Source organism: Thunnus maccoyii, chromosome 16 (assembly GCF_910596095.1).
Source record: "Thunnus maccoyii chromosome 16, fThuMac1.1, whole genome shotgun sequence".
NCBI classification, from domain to species: Eukaryota; Metazoa; Chordata; class Actinopteri; order Scombriformes; family Scombridae; genus Thunnus; species Thunnus maccoyii.
Window position 1 is genome coordinate 2,734,914 of NC_056548.1, and position 24,514 is coordinate 2,759,427.

At 38.5% G+C, this 24,514-nt stretch overlaps 2 protein-coding genes across 4 annotated transcripts in view; both read right to left on the reverse strand.

The window, feature by feature from the left end:
- Nucleotides 1-6,477, reverse strand: part of akap6 (A kinase (PRKA) anchor protein 6) — a 238,062-nt gene extending 231,585 nt beyond the window's left edge. For 2 of the 3 annotated variants that reach the window (XM_042389345.1, XM_042389343.1), the window contains exons 1-2: nt 6,389-6,477; nt 6,027-6,174 (exon numbers count right to left, since the gene is read on the reverse strand). The gene's annotated coding sequence lies outside the window, so the exon portion shown is untranslated. The remainder of the gene's footprint in view (nt 1-6,026; nt 6,175-6,388) is intronic. The other variant, XM_042389344.1, reaches the window with a different exon arrangement.
- A 9,318-nt stretch (nt 6,478-15,795) lies between these two features.
- arhgap5 (Rho GTPase activating protein 5) overlaps nt 15,796-24,514 on the reverse strand; it is a 54,460-nt gene continuing 45,741 nt past the window's right edge. Inside the window, exons 5-7 of the mRNA XM_042388234.1 lie at nt 21,816-21,947; nt 18,549-18,654; nt 15,796-16,655 (exon numbers count right to left, since the gene is read on the reverse strand). Coding sequence (XP_042244168.1) covers nt 16,337-16,655; nt 18,549-18,654; nt 21,816-21,947 — 557 coding nt within the window. The 3' untranslated portion in view covers nt 15,796-16,336. The remainder of the gene's footprint in view (nt 16,656-18,548; nt 18,655-21,815; nt 21,948-24,514) is intronic.

Here is a 24,514-nt window from a genome sequence, read left to right on the forward strand (position 1 = left end):
TCACGGGAGGACAGGCCAACTCATCAGGACGCCGCCATCGCCAACTCGTACGACTGTGTCAGTGCAGTCAATTAGAGGCAGGAGAACAGGGAGTAACTGCTGGAGGCTACAGATTAAGGATAAAGTCAGAGGCTAATGGATGGAGGGCGGTTAAAGCTAAGTTTATTATGGCTCCTTTCTTTCTAAAAAAATGCACAAAAATGACTTGATTGTTCAAAAAATAAACAATGAAACAATGCAAATCTACCCAGATGAGCCTCGAGCTGCTGTTTCCAGATGTAAAAAGCTTTGGAGATGACAACTGGAGGTCTAGAGGCTAAAAGCCGACGGCTTCTAACAAAGAGACGGGAACTCGTGTTGAGTGAATCTCCTGCATTAACGCCAATCATCCCGTCCTAACCGAAGCAGCGTGTCAACAAACCCAGAGAGAGAGAGAGAGAGAGAGACGTCTCACTCTGCTGAAAGAACAGTCGTCCTCTATTTGTCTGAAATGACATCCGATCAAAAACTGCATCAGCTCAGTTTCTGAAGCTACAAGGATGAAGTCGCCTCGTCAGACACGTTACCAGACGTCTCAGAGAACGACTCAGTGTTCCTGGTGTTTTTAATACTGGTCCCACAATGACACCAGTTTAATTACCAACACTAAAGTGATTTCATTCATCTTTTTATGGAAATATTAGAGATGTTTGTTGCACATTCATTCACAAAAAAGTCACATATCGCAGTAGATTCAAACCTGGATGGGTCTGTCAACAACGTGCTGGTAAAACTGCAGAAGAAGAAGTTCCTCACTCACTTCTGCACTTCAACCTGATGAAGTGGATTATCTCTAGTCATTAGTGGGACTTCCTGTTTGTGTGGTATACGATGGCGCCCGTGTTTGGCGTCCTGGTATATCTACCTGCTCTGTGTTGGTCGTTATCTCCTCTGTGAAGCACTTTGTGACGTCTCTGCTCTTGAAAGATGCTTTATATATAATTAAAGTTACAGCAGCTTCTGTATCACTGGCAACACATCGCTGTTTGCTGTTTGGTCAGTTTTCTTTATAAAATTTTATTGTATTTTATTTTTTATGTAATTATTTCTCCAGGTTGCGCACATGATGTCACTGCTCCTGATTCCAGTCATAAATAAAACAAAAAAATGTTTAAAGTAACTGTAACAAGAACAACCTGTATACAGCGGTTATATATTCATATTCATATATTACATGTTTTGCATATTTCCAGCTCTATATTTATATTCTGGGGCTCTACTAGAATATCTTTACATGATTTACAGTTAAAAACTCCTTATTTATCTTCTACTGAACCTTTAAGCAGCTCTTCAGTTCAGCTCCAGAGAGGAAACATCAACAAACCAGAGTTCACTTTCTTTTTTTCATTCTCAAACACACCCGAACATGTTGGAGCTGAAATCCAATCAGAAATATGAGAGCGGACGACGTGAACCTCAGCGACGAAGACGACAAGCACGAACCATCTGATGTCATCACGAGGAGGAAGTAGAGGTAACGAAGCGTCGGAGCAGGTTGAAGCCCTGACTTCTGACTTGCAGGCAGCATTTTTTTTACATATGTTCACCTCATGTTTTGGACCTTTAACCGTGTTTAACATCAGAACAGTGTACTGTAGTGTAAATTATGACATATTGAAGTTTTACAGTAGATACTCATTATCTTGGTATCATATTTCATTTTTTTGGAGAGACAGATAAAAGAAAGTCGATAGACAGAAAATTACTCACTAACTGTTTTGATCACTGACAAACTGTTTAACCCTCCTGTTGTCCTCGGGTCAAATTTGACCCGTTTTCAAATGTTTTTATATGAGAAATATGGATTTCTTTCATCTAATTGCCCGAAAAATCCTGTGGATGTTCCATACCGCACACTTTCCAAGTAAAAATAATGATCACTACTTTAATTTTATTAAAATTTGTAGCATCTGTGGGTCAATTTTGACCCGGGAGGACAAAAGTTGCATGGTGGCGGGGAAGACAACAGGAGGGTTAAGTCATATTTTTAAGCAAAAATGCCCCAAAAAATGTTGGATTTAGCTTCTTAAATGTGATAATTTAATGCTTTTCTTTGTCATACATGATAATAAACTGAATATCTTTGGGTTTTGGACTGTTGGCTGAACAACATAAGACATTTAAAGACGTCACCTTTGACTCTAGAAAACTAGAACGGACATTTTTACGATAGTCTTTAAAATGATCAGGTGAAACTAGCTTGACAAGAGGCAGGATTTTTGTTTTCTATCAGCGTCATCATGTCCCTGATTGGCCGGCGCATCATCATGTGAGGTAACAGGTAGCGTTCCCGTGTCATCACCCGCTGGGATGGAGTGTGCACCAGATTTAAATCCACAGAGAGCGACACTCAGTGTGAATTTAATCCCGTAAACCATCTGTATAACGGGAGAAAGCCGACACCCACTTTAACCTTCCTCCTGCTTCCCTCTGACATCTCTGCTTCTCTGTGTGTTTCTCTGCAGCCGCTCCTCGCTTTAACAACCCCAGAGATAGTTACATCATATCCTGCGGAGCGGAAAACAGACAGAGACATGGGGAGGGACTGTACTGACCGCTCGTACTGTACATCTTCCTGCTCTTCATAGTCATCCTCAACCTGATGTCATCAATATGTTTCCCTTAGAAAAAAAAAATCCCTTTCTTTCTTTCTCTTCCTCCTTCCTTTATGAAGTGAAAGCTGATTGTTGCCTGCAGCCAAAAGCAGTGAGAAGCAATAAAAGGAGTCGTCTTGCATGAAGCTTCATCTGACAGGAAGTCTCTTTAATGCCAGATCCATTAATATCACATCACAGAGACGTTTATTAGCCCCAACTTTGATCATAAAAGCAGCTCCACCCAGCTGATCAGCAGCAGTAGACATGAATCCTTCCAGTAACTTCCTCCACATTTCTTTATTATGACAAAAGAGAACAATCTAAGTAGTAAAGACTAAAAGAGAAGTACATTTAACAGCCTTTAAAAGCACATACGCTTCACATCTATGACTCAGCTGCCAACACTATGCTCATGTTCAATTTCAAATAAAGAAGAAATTTCCCTCTAGTTGCATTTTAAAATGAAGATTTGTCTTCATCTGTAACAGACGTCGACTTTTATGACGATATAAACCAGTCGCATCGTTTAAGATTAAAGTTTTTGCTGTTTACTTGAAAAGCTCAACTAGATGTGCAACTATCAGTCTTAATTAGCAAATATGTTGATAATCATATAATCATCTGATGTCATTTTTAAGGAAAAATGTCAAACATTTGCTGGTTTCAGCTTCACAAATGTGACGACTGTAAACTTTTATACACTGAATATATTTGAAGACGTCAACTTGAGCTTTAAGAAATTATAACAGATTTGTTTTTTTACTGTTTTTTTTAACCTTTTATGGACAAAACAATGAATTGAGCAAATAATAAGTAGATTAATCGATGATGAAACGAATCGTTAGTTGCTGTCCTAATCTCAGTTTAACAAACAACAAAACTCAAATGAGAAATGAAATGAGAAATTAGTCGGAGCAGAACGTCACGCTGTCGGGAAAGAAACTGAAAAGCTTCTGAAAACAAGTCGTGAAGTAAAGGATGAATCAGTTGTGTTTTACGTTCAGTTTTACTTCCAGATAATCTGAATCAACTGTTGCTGATCATCCGACTGCTCGTGTTTCTCGACCCGTCAGGCTTCTTTTTACTGATGTCACTGCCGTCCCAGATTATCAGGAATTATCAGAAATAAGAACAACGTAAAGGCATCGGTTTGCTTCAACTGAAACTCTCATCCGATCGTTCAAACTCACCGCTCCGTCCACAGGAAGGAAGGGTGACAATTTCTTTAACTTTCCGAAACTGATAATCCAATAATCTCACCTGCTTCACTCAGTGATTGGCCGAGTGTGTGACATCAGGCAGGATTTGAACTTTTCTCTCAAGCTCATTTGTCATTTTTCACACAACTTCTGTCATTTTTAATGTGTAGAAACAAGTGCAGCATCATGAAGGAGAGAAGAGATTGTCTAAAAGTCACATTTTAACAATACCTGCATCTCTCTCTGACGGCAGGTTTTACACCTTTCAAAACAGCCACAAACACTTTTAGAAAGACGACACGTCTACGAACCGGTTATCTCCTCCTTCTCCCTCAACGAAAAATCCACAACTATGAATATACAAATATATTTCATTTCTAACGTTTAACTGCTGGACTCAAGATGTCCAATCCAGAACGATGTCCTAGATCTCACTGTGAGACTCGTCCACTGACATGGAGCGGCTACAAACCGACCAATCAGAATCTGACATGTAATGACACAGAATACACGGGCCAGCGAGATATTTCGTAAGTGAAGTTTTTTAAATAAAGTTCAGGGGGAAAACACTTGTTCTCCTTCATAAGTTCATGACACACTCAAACCAAAACGATGAAGGCCAAACAGAAAAGAAGTTTATGAGACTTTTTTTCTATCTACATCATCACCACACATTCATCTCACAGTCTGACGCAGATTGTGACCAAGATTTCATCACAGCCGTCTCACACAATGTGACATTCAATAAACTTGCTTGATTGTTGTTGTCGCACAGTCTAAAGGCCCTTTAAAGGATACGTCTGATGATTTTCTGTATTTTTCTTCTTGTCAACAAATCTCACTCTTCAATAATGAACTGATCTACTGACAAGTATTGTGTGTGTATCCAAAGACCTCCGTTGTTGAGCAAGAACTATTAAAATGACATCAGTGAGTCACACCGCTGTACTGGGTCACATGCTCCTTCGTCATGGAGAGTTTAGTCACGTTAGTTTGTTTAGAAACGGACTAATAACAGCATCATGTTTTCAGTCTCTGGAGAGTAGTTCTGTATCAGGAAGACGCCACTGAGCATGTGCGGGAACGTGGTTCTGTTTACAATCTCCTTTTTCATGCTTGTTTTATTGATCAAACTCTGACTCAGACATTTCTCAAATAACTTCAGTACAAAATATGAAGCACAACATGCTAGTGAAGCTGTAAACAGAACCACGTTCCTGCACATGCTCAGTAGCGTCTTCCTTACACAGAATTACTCTCCAGAGACTGAAACACGATGCTGTTATTAGTCTTTGAAGCCGTTTCTAAACAAACTAACTGGCTCATTGGCGTGTTTTTAATAGTTTTTGGACAGATATATATATATATATCAGGCTTTGGATATACACACAATACTTGTTAGTAGATCAGTTCAAGTAGAAAAATATTCTTAAGGTTTCATACAGGACTATGATCGGCCTCCACGCTAGCTGTGATGTCACAGATCATGCTTGTAGGTTCACGCCTTAAACTCAGAGAAACTTTGCTGCCTCAGCAGATGAATTTAAACACAAACTGTGCACATACATCATTCTGCACAGAGGAGAGAACAAACATCCAGCTGAAGGAACAGGAAGAAGAAAAACATGTTTTTTGTCTGTAGGGAGACTTTAACTCTGAGGAACAACAAAGCTCAGTAGACACAGATCAAAAGGAGTGAAGGGTTTCCCTCACACACAGGAACAATCTGAGGTTTTTAACCCAGTAAAAGAGACGGAAACCAGCCCAGTATGAAGCAGGGCAGCAGACTGGGAGCAGAGAGGAGAGAGGTGTTGGCCTCTTTCTGTATGCAGCAGGCAGAGCGAGCTCTTCTGCAGAGCAGGCCTCCATAACAAAAGCTCAGAGAGAGAGAGAGAGAGAGAGAGAGAGAGAGAGAGAGAGAGAGGGAGAGAGAGAGGGGGAGACATTGGGAGTCACCTCCCTTTGCTCTCTTTTTCTCTCCTTGCATCATTCTGGGAGCGTTCAGCATCAGACAGCTCATTAAATCAGCATTCCATACAGGATTAGGCTTAACACACACACACAGTCATTAACACACACACACACACACACACACACACACACACACACACACACACACACACACAGCAGACTTCCCTTTTTCATATATACAGAACAGGAGGGAGGACACAGCAGGTTCAGCAGTACATACCACATCTCTCTTCTTCTTCTTCTCCTCCTTTAGTCCATCTCCTCTCCTGATTCTCTTCCTGAGTGGTGGATGTTGGAGGACGCAGAGAGAAGACAGAGAGAGAGAGAAAGTGAGGGAGGGAGGTGGCTTTGATGTTGTGGCAATCCCACTGCAGAGAGAGAGAGAGAGAGAGAGAGAGAGAGAGAGAGAGAGAGAGAGAGAGAGAGAGATGCTGCTAACAGAGAGAAGGCTAAAGCTAAACTAGCCACCAGCTCAGTGTGGGACGGTGGGATGGACGGATGGGAGGGATGATGATGATGATGCGGCACCTTTCAGTATGGAAACAGACAGAGGGAGAGAGAGGGAGAGGGGTGCCCTGTTACCTTGGAAACTGAGATGATGTGATGGAGAAGGTGGAGCCGAGCTCTGATTGGCTGACAGGGTGTGGTGCTCCCCTTCCTGAGGGAGGAGGAGGAGGAGGAGGGAAGAGGAGGAAGGAGGGGGGATGACAGAGCAAAGGCTGGGATGTGAGAAGCAGCTGCTCTCTCTTTTTCTTTGCCGGAGGAGGAAACGCTGCACCGAGACGACAGGAAGCCATCGACACCCCCAGCTGGTGACTCCTGGAAGTGCAGAAGAAGAGACGCAACCTGCAGGGTAACTGTCATTTCATAGAAGAAGAAGAAGAAGTGATGTGTAATCTGCTGTTTGTTTTTAGTTTCTGGTTTTCAGGAAAAATCTGCAGAATTTAGTTTCTTGCTTGTTAATAAATAAACAACATCCTTTTAAAATGATGAAATGTAATAATGATGATTGAATAAAAAAACAATTTTAGGTTATTTTAATGAATTATAGTGCATAAAATTAAATCATTGATGTACAGACAACTATCACTGGATCACTTTGATACTGAAGAAAACTTTAAAATGTGATTATTCTCAAGTAAGTTCTGCAGTTATAGGAAGCGTCTTTTTTCTCTGATTTCTAAGCAAATTTTCTGTAATTTATTCAAGATAATAATATCCTCAGGAAGTGTAAACCACACTGAATTTAAAATATATGTTTATCATGTTTGTGTGGTCAGATTTGAGTCGTGACCTTGAGAAGGAAAATGAATTTTGACTCAATCGAGTGTAAAAGGTTTTACCTCCCTGGGCTGTGTTGATCAATCAGCAGCTGTAAGACAATAACTAGTTAATAGTTTGGTATAAAATGACAGTTTGAATCTATCAATAAACACTGCTTCAACACACGAGTTAGTAACAGTTAGCAAACAAATAAATAAATGATAAAATGTTTAATATCGACTCCATCAAATATCCTTTGAGAAGATTTAAAAAGGTTGAAGGTTAAAAACATCCAACCTCAAAAAGATGTCTGACATGATCTAAAAAATAATGTAACTTAACAACTATTACATGTAGAGCTCCAACAATCAGTTGATGAATCAATCAGTTGCCAAATATTAAATGAATCACCAGTTTTGATAATCAATTAATCATTTTGATCTTTTTTTTTTCAGTTTCTCAAATGTCGTCTGGTTTCTTTAGTCTCTGTGAGAGTAAACTGAATATTTTTGGGTCGCAGACAAAACAACAACATGATCGTCATTTTCTGACATTTTAGGGACCAAATAATTAATTTATTAAGAATTAAGAAAACAGAGATAATTGTTGGTTGCGGCCCTAATTATATACTAATTTATAGAGTAAATTAAATGATTGATTTGAAGTGGAGACAGAGTTCAGTTGGTACACTTCCAATTATTTTCACTCCTGAGTTCAATAACAAATCATTCTCATCCTTTAAATTACAAACAAACAATAAGACACTATAACACACTGATTACACACTGATTACACACTGATTACACACTGGGCAGTGGATGTAAGGTCATTTTTCCTTTAACTGCTTCTGTTTGCCTTCCTTAAAACTTAGAGCTCCTGAAAGCTTGGCTTTTCTAAAACATTATATATTCATGATTTAATAAGCAACAATCAAAGCTTTTAATTAAAAATATCTGTAATTATTCTTTATTAAGAGTATAAAACACACAGCCTAAACTATTCTGCCTCATTAAGACTGTGTGTGGTTTGATCAAATGTGATTGACATACGAGAGAAAGTTTCAGTTCATGTATGTAACTTTACTGTTTTCATACCTCTGTGACCTTCCTGTTGTCTCCAAACAATAACTACAAACGCTGTACGTCACTACCATAGTGAAGAAATAGAATTTTTTTTTTTAATTAATTGATTTTTTTTTTTTTTTTTTGGTGGACTTCCGTTTGTTAACCACCGCCATCTTGGTTTTTGGAGCCAGAAGAAGTAACCATATTTGGACAAGAGGGTGGAGCTGATCCTAACTACCTGCTACCTGCTAGCTTAGTTAGCATGGTGCATTTACAAGCGATAATGCTAATGCTAATGCTAATTTTCGCTAGCGAAAAAAAACAGGCTTAAAACTATTAAAACAAAATGTACTTACCAGAAAAATATCCAACTCTTTGCTGGGTGTTTAGTACAACCGAACGCTAAACAAGACTTTATTTAAGCGACCAAAATATTACAGTTAACTTTCATGAAATTAAAAAACACTGAAATAGCAGCAGCTACGTCTATACTCTGTAAACCTGGGGTTACCCATGGTTACGTTACCTAAGCAACGTTGTCGCCGTGGTAACAACCTGTCACTCAACCCTGGAAGTTACCACTTAGTCTTAATAAACCTCATATTTTGATGAAAGAACAGAGCAGAGCCTCTCTTTGTCCATTTTAATATCACAGTATTATTATATCTTCAACATTGACCAGCAACCCTCCAACTGTCATTGTTCCTGTTTCTGTCGGTAAATCCTGAATGATTCATTATATGCTGGTTCAAGTTGTTCTCTGTCATAACATCACTACAGCACCATCTGCTGCTCAACAACAAGACATACAGGAAACACAACTGCATATGTCTCACATCAAATCTGAGCTGTACATTTACAGTTTTTCTTTTTACAATTGTTTACCTGCAGGGTTCAATACTGAGTCTGCATCTTCAAAACTCTTCACACAGTCGACACAACAATTATGGACCAAAACTGTGACACATCAAAAAGTATTCAGTGACTCCAGCCTTCAAATCTCAAAACTCTGTGGCTCTTTATTTTACGTCTTTGCTTGATTTATGCTGACGACTTTATGTTTGCTTGTTTGCTTATTTTTGTGGATCACATGACTTCTGTATTTGTTTATAATGGGTATTGAGGTGAGATTCCTTCTATCAGCCTTTAAACCTTCCTTCTATAAGAGTTTTCTAAATCTCACCTGCACATTTTACTTCTTCTCTTTTGTTGTTGTGATGCTGCTTTGACCTGCTGCTTTGTTTTACTGTGCAAATTACATACAGACAGCAATCTGCTGAATCATAACCACACTGAAATACATCTATATTCAACCAAAAGATCCTCATGTGTTGCCTGTTGTTAGTGTTTCGAAGATGCATGTAGCCAATCATAAAAACTGTAATCAGCAGCAGGTAGCCGTGTGTTTTTCAGACATTTATTCTGGTCTCAACAGGAGAGCACAGCGGGGAAATAATGACACGACAGTTTTTATCACAATCGTCAAATGGAAATTGTGATTCTCAAAACACTGCAGTTCAAACATCTGCAACTCTCGAGTCTATTCTCACAACATTTATAGGTATTTCTTGTTGCTTTCACACAAAATTCAACTGTACAAATATACTCAAATGATAGAGATGAGTTAGTCTTGGTGCACAAAATGTAGATATCTGTAACTCTCAAACATGTAACCCTCACATGCCAAACATTAAACCCAACTATCAGAATATTAAAGATATGTTTCATAAGTTTAATAAGTTATCTGGTGTCATAAACAGGACTGACGACAGATTAATTCAACAACAACAGAAAACAGAAATAACGGCTCTATGTGTCAGTAAACACGTACCTTTAATGTAATGAGTTACACTTGTGATTGACAAGTCAAAATGACCAAGATCAAGAACCATTAAGGTTATAAAAAATATGCTTTATAATATGAGAATGTTTAACTGGTTTAAATTATATCGTTGCTGTTAAGTTAGTTGGTTGTGTTGATTAAACAGAGCTGGATTGTGGTAAGATTCCTGCAGCTCAATCAGACCAGTGTTAGCTGTTAACAAGCTAACTTACAATTAGTCTGAATCACGTTGAGGCTTGAATTATCACCGACCGTCCACCAAAAATTATCAATAAACAATGACTTAATTTTATGTTTTTAAAGGGTAACTACACACTAAATTATTTTTTTACACTCTACACATAATCACATCTGTCTGTGTTGACATATGATGTTACTACAGGGGATTTTTCCAACAATATTGTGTGTAAAAACTACTTTTTCTGCAACACAATTAGTTTATTTGTGTCTGTTTGGACGTGATAATTCAGTTCAGCCAAATCATGACGTAGTAGGAAAGACTCTATTTCATTTATCAGCCTCGTGCTGAGTAGAAACAGCAGAATACTTGTTGAATACTAATTGTTTTTGCTGGTTTTTTGTGTTGAAAATAAGTATAAAATCAAGAAATTGTCCTGTTAGAAGAGCAGAGGTTTAACACGTGTACATGATTCAAGCGTTTATAATTTCAAAACAGCAAAAATCACAACAGATTTAAAACTACACACATTTAAAATTTCCTGAATAGTGTTTCCTGTTGTGCATTTTGTATTTTTACCACCAGGTGGCGCAATTTACCTGCTCATCATCTGAGCGTCTGCAGAACTAAAACTGACACCAAAAGCAGGTTCACAGCAGCAGAGTCACCTGTTAATAAACTACAATACATCTTAAAATGATGCTGCATATATATGACACCAAACTGTAAATACTGTATTTTACTTGTATTATTAATGTATCTATGTATGTATATTACTAAACCTGTTGATGCTGCTACCACAAATACAACTACAGTTACCATGACAACTGGTAACAAAGCTGCTGCTTGAAGTGCTAGAAAGTACTTTTACTTAAGTACTGTACTCAAGTGTAGTTTTAAGGCACTTTTAATACTTTTATTCCACTTTTATTAGGATTTTACATTAAAAAACCCCCACTGTAATCTGCAGAAAAATATGCAGTTATAGATTAAACTCATGAATATATGAAGTAAACATGAGCTTCAACCAGCTACATTAAAACGCTGCTTGTACTTCAACACATCTGTGAATAAAACTCTTCTCTATACTTTAAGTACATTTTGCTGCTAATATTTAAGTATTTCTACGTGAGTATAATGTTTCATGCTTGCAAAAATCACTTTATTTGTGATGGAGTGTTTTCATAGTGTGTTGTTGCTGCTTCTACTTCAGTTAAAGGTCATAATATTTATTTTACTACTGACTGCTCGTACTACAGCTTGTAGTAATTACACCACTGTACACTTTCCTGTTTCTGGAGCTTTTGTTGACCTCTGACCCTGCTGTAAAAATGAACAGAACATCTGTCAGTCCTGTAAACATGTCTGAATGTCAGTTTAGTCTTCTATTAATAAATAAAGTGAAGACTAAAATAAAAACACAGCAGCTTTTGGAAAAAAAAGAAACTTTATTTGGAAACTTTATGGAGAGAAAACAAACAAAAAAAAAACAAACTTGTTTTAGAATTTTTCATTTCTGAAAATCATTTTTATTTACTATAATACACAGTGGATGACATTAAAAGTCAGAGCAGTTGGTTTGTACACCGGTGTGACTGGATGAGAGCAGATCTTATCGACAAAATGATAAAAAAACAAAACAACAGTTGATTGATTTGATGGAAAACTACAGACAAACAGCTTAATCTTTTATTATCTAGCAGCTGCTGAACCCCCCCCCCCTCCCTCCCCTACCCCCCCCCCCCCCACCCCTCCAATCCCCCCCCCCCCCCCCCCCTCCACCCCCCCCCCCCCCCCCCCCCCCCCCAAAAAAAAAACTTGAGCTTGTAGATGCTCTTGGCTCTGTTCCACTCTTCCCATTCACTCACTTCAACGTCCTCTTCAGTCCGACATCATAAAACCTTAAAATGGGCTTTTGGCTCAGTTCCATTCTGAATATTTATCCCCTTTAAACACCGTTTAGCCTCATTCAGACCTCAAAGGAAAATTATATCTCATTTGTCTACAGCGGGTCCACGTTCCAGACATGTGTCCCCTTCAAAGTGCCCTTCAAAAGTTTCCCTAAATCACATTTGAGGGGACGTCGGACAGACTTCTGGCTCCGTTTCATCCTCTTCACTCTGACCTTTCCCTCGAGTTTAAATCTAGAATCCATGTCGGCTTCCTTCTACTTCCCTCCTTTAAAGTTTCTGTCCTCGCATGTTTTTATAATTATAAATAAAAAAATCTCGATTAATCTGTTTCTTCTTGCAGATTTCTCAAATGTAAAGTTTCGACGTGTCTTCAAATAGCTCGTTTTATCTGACAGACGACTCAAAACCTCAAAATATAACATTTAAAATGATATAAAGCCGCAAAACAGCAGCAAATCTTCTCACTGCAGAGCTGCAACCACCAAACGTTCCTCATGTTTGTTCAAAAAGATTCTTAAAACTATTCAGTGATGATAAAAAAAAAACTGCTGCTTGACTCTTTAAGAACCAGCAGGAAGATCTAATGAACGATTTAGACTTTGATAAACATTTCTGCCAGAATTTCACAAACACACAAACAAAAAAAAAAAGGACAGTGAATCTCTTTATGACTCTATTTGGATATAAAAACATTTCTGAGGGTTGAAGAGAGACACATGTCTGAAGTGGGACTCGACGGTTCTGTTTATCAGGATTCATCCTTCATCGCCGACATTCATCAAAACACACTTCAACTTCTTTCTAGAGTTTTCTAGAAAGAGGCTGGAAACACAAACATCAACAAATCCCCAAAATTAATCTGACTGAATCATTGTTTGACCTGCTGATTTAGTTTATAGAGGAGTGTTTGGTTCTATCTGATACTCTGAGGTCAAAAAATACAGTTTTTACCAGAAAACAGCTGATCCTCAAAGACTCTTCTGTCCACCAGGATCCAAAAATATCTCATCTGCTGCATCATTTAAGAGATTTTTACCTGTTTCCCAAATGAGGACTCTATTATTATTATTATTATTATTATTATTATTATTATTATTATTATTATTATTATTATCTTAGTTCATCTATACAGTGACAGATCTCTTTACCAACTTTATAAGAAACAAGAAAAATATAAAATACAGTGTCGTCTATAAATATACAAAATAATAACTTAAAAATAGATCAATAGATCATATTAATGATAGTATGTTTTTAATTTATCATGCAAATCAAACATGTCGGTAACATTTTATTTGAACAGGTTCGTCACTTCCTGATAAAAAAAGTTACCAGAATAAAAGCTGTGAAGTTTGGTTTTAATTACAGGAAACAAAAATGGAATCAACTCAGTTTAGATCCACATAAATATCATATCATTCATTATTTATTTATAATATTATGGAAACTTCTTCATACATGGAACTACAGTAGCGGTCAGAAGGTTACTGTGTAAACCTTCATGTTGACCTTCTCCAGGTTACTCTAGTGATTCATTACAATTAATTGATTAGGGTAATTAGTATAAAGTTACTAGTGGTGGACATGTTTATACAGGTAAAACTAGAATACTGGTCTATTGCATTAAGAGTTCCTGAAAAGTTTTAATATGGCAACAAAAAGTACTTCGATGTGTGTAAATGTAGTAAAAAATAAAATATTTCCCTTTGAAATGTAGCGTCGAATAGAAAGACTTTGTGCACAAGTTGGATAAATACTCATGGAAATTATTTGAAAATGACACATTTTATCATCTTTGTTTGGAGTTCAAACCTGAAAAAAACAGCTTAAAAAAACATCTTTGTTGTGTTGCAGCAGCTGGAATATTTTCATCCCGATGGACAGAAGAGTGAGAAATGTTTCAACATCCTGCTGAGGTTTTATCTTTCACAGAGAAACTAAAAAGTAAAGATGCTCTTGTGTAAACTTTCAGGGTTTTTTTTAACTTTAAGTGTCTTTTGATGAATAAAAAAAGGAAATGAGGGATTTGTCATTTTCAAGAGGAATTCAAACTTACCAAAAAATCTGCTGTCAAACTCCCTCCTTCCTTCCTTCCTTCCTTCCTTCCATCCTTCCCTCCACACACACTCACACACTCACACCATCAGAGAAAAACTAAACACAAACATGGTTTTCAGTTACACCATCAGAACCACAAAGAAATATGATTATAGCTTCTGACAGATTATACAGTCCAGTACCCCGTGGTATTTCACTACATCAGCAACCTCTGCTGCTGATAAATTTTTATATATATATACTTATATATACTTCTTTCCTCTATTTAGGGAAAACTATTCGACATATAACCAAAAATATGATATTAAGAGTTGATTTCTTGCATGACAGAAGAAAGAAACAAATGCAAAAACTCTTCTTCTTTAGAGTTTTTTTCTGTGGAAATGTTCCCCTTAAACCAAAAAAAAAAAAAAAAAAGATTCAGATAAAACGATGCAAATCTGAACAAGAGCTCCTTTTAAAGAGTTTCAAAGTGTTTCATTTCTTTTTTTTTTTTTTTTTTCCAGACTTTAAAGTTCTTTTTTTTCTCACTAAGTGGCAAAAACAGAGACATGCAAATTTTTTTTTAGTTTCCAACAAACCAACAGAACAGGATAACAAATAAAATAAAATAAAAATAAAAAAGAAATGCAGGAGGCGGGAAGAAGAAGAAGGAGAAGAAGGAGAAGAAGAAGAAGAAGAAGTAGAAGAAGCGTCCTCCAGGAAGTGAAGTGGAGCAAACGCGGAGAAAAAAAAAAAAGACGCCTCCTCGAACCGAACGGATCCAGAATGCATCGCAAAAAACGTAGTGGTTTCCTCACTCATGTGCCATCATCGAGGGGGGGGTGGGGGTGCGAGGAGGGGGGGGCAGGGGTGGAGGTGGGGGGTGGGGGGAGAGACGTCAGTCATTGCGTTAAGAGTTAGAAGCTCTAAAGAGACGAAACAGTTAGGCTCAAGATTCGTAGTGAAGTTCATAAAGTCTGATTTTCTTTCGTACGGAGCGCTACGAGTCCACATGTTAAGATTCCTTTTTAATCCCCGCCGCCTCCCCCCCCTCTGCAGAGAAGAAGGGACAAACTGGCTACACATATACACCAGCACACACATCATCATCATCATCATCATCATCATCATCATCATCACACACATAAACACACAAACTGGGTGGAAATCAGACAGTTACAAAAAAAAACATATTAAAAAGAAAGAAAAAGAAATAAAGAGTCCAAATGATACAAAACTTGGCATGTGGGACCTTTGACACAAATCGTGCATGTGCTGTTCTTTAAGGGGTCAAAGTTCATGTAGTGGGGGGGGGAGGAGGTCATTTCATTTAGCTCCCCCTCCTCGAAAACTAAAAATAATCCACGATTTGATTTCTGCAAGGCGTCGAGTTCACAAATCTGTTGTTTGTGCACCTGTTTGATGTCTGGGGAGAGTGTAGTGAACAAGTGGCGGCCTGGCGGCGGAGGAGGAGGGTGGGGGGAGTGTTGTGGGGGGGGGGGGGGGGGGGGGTCTACGGGCAAAAAAAAAATAGAAGAAGAAGAAAAAAAAGGTTTCCTGTGCTGAGATGTGCAGGAAGACTGTGAGTCAGGTGGATTTGAGTTGCAGTCGTGGGGGTTTAACTTCCCTTCTCTCTGGTTCCTGGAGCAGCTGGGGGGCGGGGAGAGGGGGGAGGGGGGAGGGGGGGGGGGAAAGACGGGGTCAAAGGGGGCAATTATTTAAGACCCCAGTGTGCTATTTCATTTAAGGGAGGAAACTGATCTTTATTTGCCCAAAAACCGCATTGAAGTCAGACCCTGCTGAAGGATTTAGTGTTGTCACTATGTGCCTGATCCGATCAATTCATTCGATTAGTTTTCTGTTTCCGTATCAGGAAAAAAAAAAAAGAAGAAAAACAGGGCAGATCCGGAAAAATTAGCTCCAAAAGGTGACGTTTCTAATCCAGGATTTTAGCTCACAGATTAGCTTTGATCCAACGAATGGTCGACGTGTCTCTAAAGCCAAACAGCTCATCATCACCTCAAAGTCAAACAGCAGCTGATGAATCCCCAAAAATCACCAACCAGGCTTTTTTTTTTTATTTTTATATATATTTTTTTAAATTTAGCAGCCGACCAGCGTTTTGTAGAGCGGAAGTTGACGTCCAGGCGATTGTTGTTGGCCGAAAGCAGCCGGCAGCGCAGACAAACAACCACAGACTACATTTCCCAGCATGCTCCTCTGAAGCCGTTAGATGAGCGGGTCAGGCGGCAGGGTGTGTTGGATCTGCTGCGGCTGCAGCGGCGGGGGCAGCTGCAGCGGGAGCAGGGCCTCCACCATGTTGTGGCAGTGAGGCGGCGGCGTCCCCTCGCTGCTGGAGCTCTCGGCCACCTCGCCGCCGTGGAAGAAGTAGTCGCTCTGCACGATGAAGGACTCGATGACGGCCTGGTTCAGCTTGGTGGTCGACAGCGTGTCCTTGTTCTCGAAGTCGGGCCTCATCAGCGTGGGCCAGAAGCAGATGGACAGGTTGTCGGCCGTCATCAGGGTGGTCTTGCTGTGTTGGCTCACCCTGCGGGACGACAGGACGGACGCCGTTAATCACAGTTTCATTTCTCTCTCCTCATCTTTCTTTTCATCTCACCTCATATTTTGTTTTACAGGAGGAGAACATGATTGGATTTTGATATAAAAACACAAATTTTGTATTTTTTTGGCATATACTGTTATACAGGTGATTAATATGACAGAGGATGTGATCTGAAAGGGTTAAAAAGGTATTTTTGATGCTGTAATCAGGAGTCGGTTTCCAGGAAGTTTAAGTAACGACGTTCATCAGTACATTTATGTTTTTTTGCCTTGTTTTTGTTGTCTTTTGCTCTGTTCTGCATGTATTTACTGTTATGTTTATGGCCTGTTTTGTTCTGCTGTTAAATGAAAAGCTAATCAATGAATCTACTGATTTATTTCCTCAGTTACTCAACTGATCGTTTGGTGTAACAAAGTAGCGTCTTTAAACTGTTTGTTTTACAGTTAAACTCCTAAATCATCAGTTTATTATCACATAAGACAAAGAAAAGAGGGATTTTAGGAAAAGTTTCATATTTTTTACTTGGAAAAATAACTTGAACTATTAATCGATTATCAAAATAGATGCCGATTAATTTTCTGATGATGGACTAATTGATTAATCAACTAATCGATTCAGCTCTGGTTAAATGTAGCAACATCAGCAGCAGGGAAATGAAATCCTTAATGAGTCTAAACAGGATTCAAACTGACAAATATGGAAACAAATAAACTGCTGCATTTATTTTATTGCTGCATCTAACAATTATTTTCATTATATAGTGAAAATGATTGCAGTTACCTGTATATACGGAGGATAAATCTGCAGATTTTTCTTAATTAATTAATTGTTTGATTTATGAAATGTAAAAAAAAAAAGGAAAAAATGTCACAATTTCCCAGAACCAATCAATATCATATCAAATTACATCTTTTTCAACAGTCCAAACTATCAACATATTCACTTTACAATAATATAAAACAAAGAAAAACATCAAATCATCACATTTGTGAAGCTGTAAAGAGAATGAAAAGTTATTCTGCCTGAAAAATGACTGAAACTATTGATTAACTGATGCTTTCAGCTTGAATTCAAAGATATTCACAGTTTGATAGCTGGATGGTTTGAGAGGTGAGGAAGAGGAAGAACTGATAAAATAATAAAGTTGATGTGATTGTTGGGTCATTATACAGATTTAAATGAATTTAACTAAAACTACAAGCTGGCCTCATCACACAACATGTAGACTAACATGATTCATTATTAATACATGTTAAATGATTGTTATACTTAATATAATCAGTCATGAAGTCGATCAGACTAGTTTCCAGCCTACATCATCGAATGTGACATCATAATTAGGGAGGCGATTTATTAATTGTTCGTAGTATTAATTAAATTAACGACAGCTGTCATTTCATTCTGTCACAGCAGAAGGAAGGGTCCCGTCGGCCTCGGCGACAAACAGCGACTCTTAGTGTGACATGTTGTGAGATATATAAGCGAGGCTTCACAAACCGCTGGCGGATCAGATCAATAACTGCTCCAAACATCCGACAGCGTCTGCAACGTCAGAGAGACCGAGCAGGTGCACCTTGAAGGGAAAACTGCATCGTTTACATCCTGCGACGTGTCAGAGAGGAAGTTTTAAAGTCTAAATGGAGCTGAGGGGTTTTTCTACCTGCTGTGGTGTGTTTACTGTCATCACGGATATTTGAATGTTGAGTCTTTTTTTAGCTGCTGCTGCTGGAGTCTCATATTCAGGATTTAAGTCCAAAACAAACATAAACAAGAGTGTGTATAATCTGTGTGTGACATGTGCGTTTAAGCTTTGTGTGTGTGTGTTTATCCGTGTGTGTGTGTGTGTGTGTGTGTGTATGTGTGTGTGTGTCGTACCTGTTGAGATGTGTGATGATGTATTTGAAGACCTGGTAGTTGACGGAAGGAAACTTCTTCACGATCTCCCTCAAGACCTGCAGACGCTCGATGTAGTCCACGATTTCTGACACACACACACACACACACACACACACACACACAGAGAGAGAGAGAGGGAGGGAGAGAGAAGACAGAAGGCGTTTTACATTTTACACACACTCCCTCTCGGGAAAACGGAAATTATACTCTCTGGAAAACAAAAGGCTGAGATGCTGCCAAGAGTAAAACCCACGCTGTTCTCACACACACACACACACACACACACACACACACACCAGAGCTAAGCCTTATGGGCAGCAGTAACAACACAAGCCTGCATCATGTCTCACTCTGCTTGGAAACTAAACAGGTCCGTTTCTGCAGACTAAGAAAATAAACACATTTTATGTTGAACTTTCTAAAGTAGATTTAATAAAGTCACAGCGAAACAGTTGTAGAGCAGAACAGATGATGAAGATGATGATGATGAGATAGACCAGGACCTTTAAAGAACTACGTCAGAGAGCTCGGTGACCTTCAGTAAAAGCTGATCTGACTTCCTTGTTTGTTCAAGTTGTTTGTTTTCTTCCTGCAGCAGCTGAGATGAAAACATCAACATGATGAGTCTGCAAACCTCCACTCATATAACTTTATTATTATTATTTTATTATTAATTGATTAATCATTAGCCTGCTGGCCTTCATAGATGCACATCAATCTCTCTGCCGACCTGAACATGTGACAGGTGTGTTGGAGGAAACATCGTAAACGACTAAACATAGCAGCATTTTTTATTAATGATTATAATACTATATTTCCTTTATTAATCGATACATTTTAAATGACTGGAGGTTTACAGACTCCTCAGGTTGATGTTTTCATCTCAGCTGCAGCAGGAAACACAAACACAAACCAGGAAGGTTTGACTGAAGCTCATGAAGCTCTTTGTCCTTGAATGCTACAGAGATGTTTAGTTACTGCTTTACTGGAGTTCTTTGATTATTTTTAATTTTCTTTTTGTTTCTATCTGGACAATTTTGTATTTTATTGTAAGTTAATATTATATCAATATTTACTTAACATTTGACTTGTTTTTTTCCTGTTTTATTGATCAAAGTGATTATAAATTACTGATGAGGATCCAAATGATGAATAAAAGAATAAGAATCTCTTTTAGTCAGTTTACAGTAAATTATTTCTGTTTCACACTGAGAAAAATAAGAGCATAAAGGAAGAAAATGTAATAAAATGAACAGTAACCAGGTAATAAAGTAAAAAGCTTTAAATATAAGGAATCTGATGAGGTAGAAATCTGTTTTATTCCTGGAAAGTGAAGCGTCTGAAGTTCCTCGACGTTCCTCTTCCTCCTCAGAGAATCCATCACTCTCCTGCTGGCGAAGGCTCGCCGCTCCGTTATGAAATATTTAAAGAGCACGATATGAAATAAGAGCTTTTATCTTTGGACTGTCACAACAAAGCTACTTTAACACAACCCTGACCTTCCTTCTCTCCCTCCTGTCTGGAATACAAACTCCAGGATATTCCCGACATTCCAGGAGCAGCGTGAAGCCCTTTTTTTTTTCATATTTTTAGACACGAATTGAAAGCCGCGCACATAAAGACTCGCAGATTTATTCATCCCTGCACGCTATCAATCATCTTAACGAGGACGCAACAGGAGCCTTTCACCCCTCTAATGGCCGGAAGAGGTCAAAGGTCATTAATCCGTGCTGTCACAGCTCGACGTTAACGAGAAATATCACAGAGAGAAACCCATAGAACGCTTTAATCCCCTTTTATTAAATATATATAAGGCGGTCTGGTGGGAAAACACACCGTGTACCCACAATGCAACGGGGTCAATAAACTGAGAAGGGTGAGTGTTATATTATTCCTGTTAGAAATCATACAGTAAGAAAAATATAGACATGAATAAAAACATGACTGAGTGGTCAGGATTCATTATGATTCCATGTTGTGAGTGAAATTTGATTTATATATTATCAAAACAAGAAAAATATAATTAATAATCTGACACTTTAATCCATAAATAATCTCCAGGTCTGTATTTATCATATTTTTAAGTAAACAGAGCTGTTGATGCATCTTTAAAAAAACAAACAAGCTGATTTAAAGCTGTAATTTTTGCTGCAGGTGTGTAAAGTAGCAAAGATTAGAGTAAACTTATTTATTTCAACAATAAAGATGCACGAAGAGTGACTGAAGACAAAATAAAAGTCAGTTTTATTCTTGTTGTTTGCATCACAGAGACGTAAACAAATAAAGTATCTGAGAACGGATCATTATTATCTGTTATATTTTATATATGATTTTGCTTCTGTTGTTGCAGCATCTTCCACACTATCAGTGAGGAGGTCAAAGGTCAAACAGTCACAGCAGTCTTGTGTCTATAGAGACGTCGCAGGAGAAGAAGAAGATGAAGAGGAGATACATTGAACAGAGAGAAGAAGAAGATAAAAATAAGACAGAAAACCAGAGATGACTTCCTTCCATGTTTGACTCAGATGTTTTCCAGAGAAGAAGAACCAACGTCTCTCTCTGTTCCTCTCTCACCCGAAGAAACTAATTAAAGTGTGTGTGTGCGCGTGTGTGTGTGTTTGAGAGTGTGTGTGTGTGTATGTGCGGTCATGTAAGATGTCTTTTTACATTTCTTGTTGCGTGTGTGTGTGTTTGAGTGTATTTTTGGCTCATTAATCTGCTGTCGTCAGTCTGTTGGTGTCAGCGTTCAGTAGCACTGATATACAACCAGGACACACACACACACACACACACACACACACACACGCAGCAGATTGTAGATGTCTGACAGTATCCTGGGGCTGAAAAAGCCTCTTATAAAGAGTGTGTGATGTGACAGAAAGCTGTGTGTGTGTGTGTGTGTGTGTGTGTGTGTGTGTAAACCTGACTAGATTTCTGCAGCAGTGAAGGCAGCAGTTACAATAGACCAGAAGGTAAAACTACAGGAGGAGTGTATTTATCTTTGTGTTTTTTATGATTTCTATCACAGGTTTATTTTGATTTTTATAGCAGTTATTGTGGCATCAAACTGACTTCTTTAAACTTTACAATCAAATTAAATTCAGGTATCAGAACAGTTTCTGATCATTTCTCCTTATAAATTAGTAACTCTGGTGTTTTCCAGACTTGAAGATTATGTGTGTGTGTGTGTGTGAGAGAGTGTGTGTGTGTGTGTGTGTGTGTGTGTGTGTGTGTGTGTGTTCTTACTTGCTGCCTCCACCAGCTCCGGGTGCAGACTGTAGGGAATCAGCGGGTCGGGAAGGTCGGCAAAGAAAGCCTTCAGCGCTCCGGCGGCTGCGTTCACCGCCACGTCCATCACCACGAAGTCAATACTGTGATCTACAGAGAGAGAGAGAGAGAGAGAGAGACAGAGAGAGAGAGAGGAGAGAGAGAGGGAGAGAGAGAGAGAGAGAGAGATGTTCTACCATCAGCAGCAGCACATACACAAGGTCATTTGGTTTTTAAACATTTTTAACCAAAATGTTTTGTCCACTTCAGCTTTCTAGTGTTGCTAAACTGCTCCTTCATGACTGTTTGTGCGTTTGGTTTGTGCACGAGTGAAAATTAGAGAGTGTGAATGTAACTTCTGACAACCTGATTACATGTTTTCACTAAGCAAAGATGCTAACACGTCTGTTAGCAACTCTTTTATCTCCTCTCTCTCTCTCTCTTCTCTCTGCTATCAGCTGTGTACCAAACCTTTTATCAAATCATCATTTCATCAAGTTACAAAAACAGTTCAAACGTAATCACGACGTTAATTCTGAACAGTAACTTGATGACAGGACTGAACTCGGCTGTTGTCGAGGTTTGTGCGTCTCAGCCGAAGATCATCAAGGTGTGAGAGTCAATAAGAGTCACATTCTGCCAGTTCAACCTTCATTTATATTTTATCAACAGTTAAAGCTTATTGAATTAAATCATTATGAACGAGTAGCTTGTGAAAAATAAGATTTATCAGGCTACAGATGTTTATATTGAAAGAAAGCTGCCTTTTGTATTGTGCACAGAGGTCACTGTTTCTTTTATACTTGTATATAGTAGGGATGTGCAGAGAGCCCAGTATTTGTATTTGTATCTATATTTGTTGAGGCAGCAAAATTATTTGTATTTGTATTCAAATAAAAGTGGACAGAGGCTTAAAAATCTTGGTTTTGTTTTTATTACACTTTTAATTTTAGAAGATTTAAGTGCTACAATAAGTGTTCATGAAGCTTGTGTCAGTAGTTCAGCTTTATCTCTGGGTGTGATGTCCAAATTAGGAAATGTGCGTCATGTAGCAGGTGGATGTGACTCCCCTCACTGAGACCTGCTGATAGACGTCACAGCGGAGCAGAGGAGAGACACTGAGATAGTGATGTAACCGACCTGCACTCTGGTATTTGACATTTTTCTTCCTGAAAACAAATCATTTTTAAAATATTTGTATGAAACAAATATTCGTATAAAAACCCGCTATTTGTGCTTTGCAGAATAACGTATTTGTATTCGGGCACACCCCTAGTATGAAACACAGATCCAGACGGATTGATGCTTCTCTCGGTGCACAAACACAGAGTCAGTTTATATCAGATCACACACTGAGTAGCACATTATTAATTAAACGGAACTAAATCAAGAAGCAGAGTTTCTTGCACTGATGATCATGTTCATCATGTTTTTCAGCCTAGTTTGCTGCCTTCTCCCCCAACAACGAGGATCCCCAGCAGTTTGTAACAGCAGCGAGCAGCCGGAGTGAGTGACAGCTGGAGTCTTCTGTCAGATGTGTGAACAGAAAATACACCGGAGGGAGCAGAGCTCAGGCTGCTTTTACTTTGTGTTTCTGTTTTATATGCACAAGACATATTTAGGAAAGTTACTGGTGGATTAGTGCGGCAGACTTCTTAGGATTTCATAATTTCTGCCCCACAAACAAAATAGCAAAAAAACAGAAATAAAGGTGACAAGTCGGGCAAAAAACATGCTTCATAAATACTGTATATGGGCTAAAAACAGTGAATTCTCAATGAAAGCTAACAGCATTAGGCAGAAAATACTGAGAAAGAATAAACAAATGTTAAATGTATATGGAGACAGGTTACACAACATTTAACGGGAACAATAAGAGATTGATAATTGTTATGTTGGTGGTTACAATTCTGATTCCGAAGCAGAAAATATCTGTATAAATGTTTAAATTTAGGGAGAATATCTAATGTGATTTGGGATTTTATTCAAGGTTCTTAAACAACAGTTATTTGGGGTTCAGTCTGGTTGTTCTTCCAAAGCTCATGGAGTTATGTCTCAGCAAAACAGAAGAAAGAGGAGATAATGTGATGATATAATTGATAGTACAGATTAACATCTCTAGAGTCCTAAACGCACTGGAAGCGTCTGACGTGCGCGTTTTGAAGTGCACCCGTTGTTTTCAATGTTCGAACACATACTAGAAGCGTTATGAGCTGCGTCAAACTGCCTTGACGCATCTACTCCGACCTTGTTTCGATTTTTGGAGCGTCAAATGAGGACCCAGAGACTGAAGCTCTCTGCAGCCGAAAAAGAGAGAGAGAGACAGCGCAGCGGTGGTTGAGCAAGGAGAGCGAGCGCTGAATGAGAGAAATAAAACGTTATATTCTGATTATTTTACGGCAGTCACGTTTTAAAGCACGAATAAATAAGCATCAAACAGTCAACAGATGATTAACTGCGGACACAGATGCTCTTAGTTTCAGTTTCGTTTCTCCTTTTCATTCATTCATTTCATCCAACTAGTTCAGCCGTTAATAGAAAGAACAAAATGAAAAACCCGTGTTGGTTCTGTGGTTGGAACTTCAAATCTGATGCCTGCAGTGAGCCATAGGAGCATCAATTTTATCAAAGTTATCACTTCCAGTGTGTTTGAACCTGAAGGCCACACGAAGACAAAG